The sequence below is a fragment of the Ipomoea nil genome, unplaced genomic scaffold (assembly GCF_001879475.1).
Source record: "Ipomoea nil cultivar Tokyo-kokei standard unplaced genomic scaffold, Asagao_1.1 scaffold0302, whole genome shotgun sequence".
NCBI lineage: Eukaryota > Viridiplantae > Streptophyta > Magnoliopsida > Solanales > Convolvulaceae > Ipomoea > Ipomoea nil.
Genome location: NW_017616730.1, coordinates 3,991,019 through 3,997,754, shown reverse-complemented (window position 1 = coordinate 3,997,754; position 6,736 = coordinate 3,991,019). Strand labels below are relative to the sequence as shown.

The 6,736-nt window shown below is 34.5% G+C and overlaps 1 protein-coding gene across 1 annotated transcript; it reads right to left on the bottom strand.

Moving 5' to 3' along the window:
* Window positions 1–4,132: 4,132 nt before the first annotated feature.
* On the bottom strand, window positions 4,133–5,361 carry LOC109159077 (uncharacterized mitochondrial protein AtMg00810-like). Its single transcript, XM_019307088.1, has 2 exons — window positions 5,249–5,361; window positions 4,133–5,156 (listed from the first exon to the last, which is right to left on the bottom strand). Exons 1-2 carry the CDS (start codon window positions 5,359–5,361, stop codon window positions 4,133–4,135), a joined length of 1,137 nt encoding a protein of 378 aa, XP_019162633.1.
* Window positions 5,362–6,736: the final 1,375 nt, after the last annotated feature.

Genomic DNA, 6,736 nt, shown 5'->3' with positions numbered 1-6,736 from the left:
GGATAAATTATCTTGATCAAATTAAATCCAAAAGATGACATTACTCGAACCCAAATGTACCCGTACATTACAAAAATGATAAAGCTAAACTGTCAAAATGGGCTTAACACATCGAGCCAACCCACGCAGTCATCTAATGACTTATTGGGTAGGGAGCTTGGAATTTAGAGGCCAGCAGGCTCAACACCGGAGCGTTATGCCATGGAACCGTGTTCACCATTCATGGTGAACATGGTTCCAACGGTGTTAGTAAATCGTTATCTTTTTTTTTTTTTTTTTTAATTAATTGCGTGACTTTTCTTCTTCATTTTCACATTTTGCGGTTTCACTTTAATTTGAGGTGAACAATGATTTCGGACATTCATAAATTATGAATTCATGCCTGCACATTCACTTTGGAACCATGCCTACACATTCCCGTCCGAAATCACGGACATTCATAAATTATGAATCCATGCCTGCACATTCACTTTGGAACCATGCCTACACATTCACTTTGGAATCATGAGATTATGAATTTTCAGTTATGAGATTATGAATTTTCTGTTATGCGATTATGAATTTTATGAAAATTCATAATCTCATAACAGAAAATTCATAATTTGATCAACGCGCGCCGTTAACTCCACATCCGTGATTTTTTTTTTTTTTTTTTTTTTTTGTGCCTAAAAACGACGTCGTTTGGCCTTGTGTTCACCATTCACGGTGAACACGTTTCCAGGGCATAATTTGCCCTCAACATACACCACCCTGTAAGCCTTCTCATGATAAATTATACTGAAGTTTCATTTTGTAAGTAATATACTAAGAATGAACTTGTAATACGTGCACTAAAAATTAAAGTTCAAATAATAAACTTGTAATACACTAAAAATAAACATTCAATAAACTAAAAATAAACATGTATGTCATTAGTGACGATATGCAATCATTATATCGTGCACCAAGGCGCACAATGGTGCGCCCTGGTCCAAAACGACGTCGTTTTTTATAAGTTGTGGGGGGAGTCAACGCGACTGTAATACCCGATATTTTCCTATGGTTATGCTTCGGGGACGAAGCACCTTTAAGGAGGGTAGATTGTGATACCCCGGTTATTTGAGTATTTTGTTATAAATATTATTATTCTAAATAAAATTTTATAAAATAGATATTATGTTAAATAAAACATTTTTACTATATGGTCTGTAATTATATTATTTTATGTGACCCAAAAACTATTTAAACTAGTCTACTACTGCTACTCTTTTATTTCTAAACGGTGTATTATGGCTAATAATTATTTATTTATATATGTGTTACGTATGTATATATGTTAAGTACTAGTAGGCTAATATGTATATTAATATTATATTAAGTTTTTAAGTATTGTAGTCTCCTACAACTAGAATTATTATTTATAATACAAGTTATTAGTAAGTGTTTAAGTAGTAGTCATATTGTTCCAGATAACCTAATTCAATATATTTTTTTATCTCTCTCTGTCGACAATCCCTCCTTTCTCCCAAACAAAAATAAAACCCTAGCAGTTTCTTCTTATCAATTAATCTCAAGAATTAGATGTCAAGATCATCAAGCTTAGGTGATTGGTTTTGGGCATTATTAGAGGTAAGATTTATGTTCACTAAAATTCCTTATACCCCAAATCGAAAACTGATTTTACTAATTGTTTATTTGATTCATGATTTTGAGAAATTGATCATATTTGGTGTTGTAAGTTATTTGATCATATTATGTGTGTAGATATATGAGTTTAGATGTTTTGAAATCCCTGCACATGTGATATGGTGATTTTGTGGTGATTAAAAAGAAAAATTATTGAATTTGATTATTGCCTGTGAAAATTCTGACTGGCGCAGCTGGAAAGAAAAATTCGTGAAAATTGCTATATTTGATGGAGAATCTAGACTAGTTATATTTGATGTTTGTCAAAAATTTTGGTTAAAAATATGTTTTGATTTTTCCAGAAAAATTTCGTAAAATTGAGGCAGTGTACTGCCAGTTTAATTTCTGTCTGACGCAATGTTGGGAAATATTTCGGGAAAAATACTTCTAGGCCCTGGATTAGCTTGAAACTTTTTGTGTGTAATCTAAAATCTTTTTACTACTTATCTAGAAAATTTCATATGAAAATGTGTAACCAATATTTCTCAGTAAATTTTGCAATTCAGGTCATAGTTTCTGAAAATTTTTGTCAGTTTCTTATTTGAGATATTGAGAAATTGCTTGCTTGTGAAATATCATTACTGTTATCATTCTTATAAATATGGAGAGTTGTGTTCATAATAATTAGGTGTGGAATACGCTAATCTGTGTTATATCTATGAGGTTAATAGGATGTTTGGAAATGCATTTTTGGAAATATTGGTACAAAGGTTATAGATTCAGGTGTAAAGTTGAAAGTATTATTTGGGTGGAAAGATTTTGCTTTAAGTGGTGAACTTTTGAGGTTTTAGATATATATATATATATATATATATATATATATATATATATATATATATATATATATATATATATATATATATATTTTTTTTTTTTTTTGTTCAATGGAAAGTGGTGCCATCTGGTGTTTTTGTGAAGTGAGCGGTTGGAATATACCGACTCACTAGGGAGCCTAAAAACTCTCTGTTTTTTGGAGTGAGTAGTTGAGATATATTGACTCACTAGGGGGTTTTATATTAACTTCCCTGTTGTTTTGAGGAGTGAGCAGTGATGTAAAAGCTGACTCACTAGGGAGCCGTGAAAACTCCCTGTTTATGAAAATCTATTTTTTTGAGAATTTGAAAATCCTCCATTTGGTACCCATTTCTTCTTGGCAATTTATATATATCAAGTGTGATTGATTTTGAGAAATTTAAATGTATTATTGGCAATTTATATATATCAAGTTCTCTCTTTGGTAATACTATTTTGAGGTTATGTTGAGAGATTGAAATTATCTCTTTGGTTATTATTTTGAGAGTTTGGAAACTCTATTTGGTTATTATTGGAAATTATTTTGGTAATTATGTTATGATTATGATTTAAGGAATTGAGTAATGAGGATGTTATGAAATGTTTTGAGGTTATGGGTGTATGGAAATGTTAATAAAGGTTATATGGGAATCTTGAGGAAAGAATAATGGTTGACTGATTTTGGATTATGGATAGGCAATGCCTGAGTCGTTTTGTTAGAAGTTGTTATGGATATTTTTGTATTTGGATGTGTGATTTCCTCAATATATATTATAAATGGTTAAAGTTAAAGATTATTGGTTTGTTGATGAAAATAAAAATGTTTAAGGGATCATTCTAGAAGCAAACTATCTTCTTCTATATGTTACATGCTGTGTGCAAAAATATTTTACGGGGTGAAGTAGATCTTACAAGCTTAATGCTGAATTTGTGTGTTTCTTTGTTTTCTATTCTTTAATTGTTTTTGCAGGAACTCTTGCATGAGCATTGGGCATGAGAATGAGGGAACCACCTAGAGATATCATTTATTAGTTAGACATTTGAATTGTTAGTTATTTTTGTACTAATACATATTTTGAGTTATTTATTGTAAATTGTAAATTTAGCCTTAGCGTTTGGGTATAGAGAAATATCTGAGCGTGGCGGTAGCACTCTCCTTTTCTTTTAGTTTTATTTTCGCTTCCGCAGTTACATTCGTTTTCAAAAAAAAAAAAAAAAAAATTGTACGTATTTTCGACAGTTTATGTAGTTTAAGAAATGGGGGTGTTACAGTGACGGACACCGTTCCGTCCGTCCAATGCCGTTACAATTTTTTTTTTTTTTTTTTTTTTTTTTTTTTTTTTTTTTTTTTTTTTTTACACTTGTGTTTATTTGTATTATGTTAAGAGTTTATGTGTATTATGCATTAATGTATTATGTTAGATTATGTGTATTATGTTAGGAGTTTATGTGTACTCTACCATACAATTATATACATCCGAAACATATATTTTTTTTAGAAGTTAACGATAGAAACAGGAAACGACGTCGTGTTGGCCAGGGGGCGCACAATGCAAGATATAATTTGCCATAAATAAGCGAGGAGGCCCAATAGTACAATCATTATTGTGTGGACCATGGATTCAATGGCAGTTATAACAGAAAAGAAGGAAAGAAAAAGACAAGTATGTCCTACTCATCTAAGCCTGCTGCTTCCACATTCATCCAAGTCTGCTTGCTTCATCACCCTCTCGTAAGCTGGAGCATGAATGTCTTGAAGGCCCAGCTTAGAATGGAAACCATCAAACAACAACCTTGGAAGTGCCTTAGTGAAACCATCAACAAGCTGTTTGTGTGAAGGTATTGACATTAGCTTAATGACTCCTTCAGATACTTTCTGCTTAACAACATGGCAGTCTATCTCAATATGTTTAGTCCTTTCATGGAAGACATGATTCTCTCCTATTGCAATTGCAGGTTTGTTATCACAGAATAAGGCAGTAGGAGTCTTAGGCTTCATCTCCAAGTCTGCTAGCAAATATAGGAACCATTGAATTTCACAAACTGTAGATGTTAGGGCCCTATACTCAGCTTCAGAAGATGATCTAGAGACAGTGGCTTGTTTCTTTGTCTTCCATGAGATTAAGGACTCTCCAAGGTATATGCAATAGTCAGTCACAAATTTTCTGGATTCTGCACAAGTAGCCCAATCAGAATCAGAGAATCCTTGGAGTCTGATCTGAGAGCTTGTTGGGTAGAATATCCCCTTTCCAGGAGATCCTTTCAGATATCTCAACACCCTATGAGCAGCTACAAGGTGTGTGTCTCTAGGCTTGTCAACATACTGACTTAATTGCTGCACTGCATAGGTGATTTCTGGCCTGGTGTTAGTTATGTATAGCAATTTACCAACTAATCTTCTATAGACCTCTGGTTTGTCCAGAATTGTTCCTTCAAGGGAACCAAGCTTCTGTCCTGCAGTAATAGGTGTCTGTGCAGGTTTAGCATCCAAGAAACCATACTCTTTTAGGATTTCTAGGGTATATTTCCTTTGGCATATGTTGAGACCATCAGGGGTTCTGAATGTTTCAATCCCTAGGAAATAATTCAGATTTCCAAGATCTTTTATCTTGAAGGACTTATCCAAGAACTGCTTTAAACTGTCAATATGTCTTGAATTTGTCCCTGCAACCAATATATCATCAACATGATCATCCTCCCTGCTTCATCATGGTATCAGAGCTTCGTCGAAGCTACGCCGCCGCCGTAACGATGAACACCGGAGCTAACTCAGCCGGAACTACTAACACACCTCCGAATCAGAACACTGCAAATCAAGGACCGAATTTGCGAATGACGAACTCGATGATCCACTTTATCTTCACGTAACTGAGAATCCAAATATGATTCTCGTTTCTCCCCCATTGTCGGAGCTTAACTATGCTTCATGGAGCAGATCTATGAAGATAGCTTTGCAAGTGAAGAACAAGTTCGGTCTAGTTGATGGTTCAGTGCCATGTCCAGAGCAATCAGATTCCAGATTTGCTACCTGGACAAGATGTAACAAAATTGTATGCTCATGGATCCTTAGATCCGTCAACTCCACCATTGCTGAGACAGTTCTCTATTATGAGAAGGCAGAGGATATCTGGATCAAGCTCAGAGACAGATACTCACAAGCTGATCCACATAGAATAGCTGAATTGCAGAATGAAATATACAGGAATACTCAAGGTAACAAGTCAATAAACGAGTATTTCACAAAGTGTAATGCCTTGTGGGAACAGATGAACGCCATGAGGCCTCTACCAGTGTGTGAGTGTAACCCTATATGCTCATGCAAACTCTTAAGTAAGATACAGACGAAGAAAGAGGATGATCAAGTCATTAGATTCTTAGAAGGACTAAACGATGAGTTTGAATCTATAAAGTCATGGGTCCTTGTTATGGATCCGATTCCAACTATGGAGAAGGTCCTCAACATGGCACTGAAAGTGGAAAGGAAAATCAATGGTTCTTACAATCAAAAGAACATTGAAGTGATTCAATCTAGTGCTGTTCAAAACAGTCAGGGCCAATCCACAGAAGAGCTTGGAACTGTGGCATTTATACTTCAAATAATAAAAAGAAATTCAACAACAATGGTGGAAGAAGTGTGCCTAAGTGCACACACTGCAACATGAGTGGCCATACTGCTGAGAAATGCTTTAAGAAGCATGGTTATCCTCCTGGTTGGATACCAGGATATAAATCCAGAAGCAGGCAAAATCAAGACATGCAAGGTGCTGCTGTTAATCAGATTGGAGATATTGGACTGTCTGCTGAACAATTCCAAAGAGTTTTGAATCTATTGCATGGTCAGAATCAAGAGAAATCAGCCACCTCAAATGCTGCTATAACTGTGAACAATTCTGGAAAGAAATCAGAATCTAATGAAGGCATGTCTATTTCTAATCCTCACATTAATAATGTTATATCTTCCTCTACTATATGGATTCTAGATTCAGGTGCTACTAATCATATCACATGCTCATTAGACTACTTTGAAAGCTATCACAAAGTTTGTGGAATTTCTGTCAAATTGCCTAATGGAGAGACAAGTGAGTGTAACACATATAGGTGAAATCAGGTTGCAGTTAAACCTATTGCTAAGCAATGTGTTGTTCCCTCCTACACATTCAATATTATCTCTGCTAGCAAATTAACCAAACAAGGGAAGTGTCAGATTATTATGAAAACTGATTCATGTGATATTCAGGGTCCTTATGGGATGATGAATGGTTTTGCTGAGCAAAGGAAT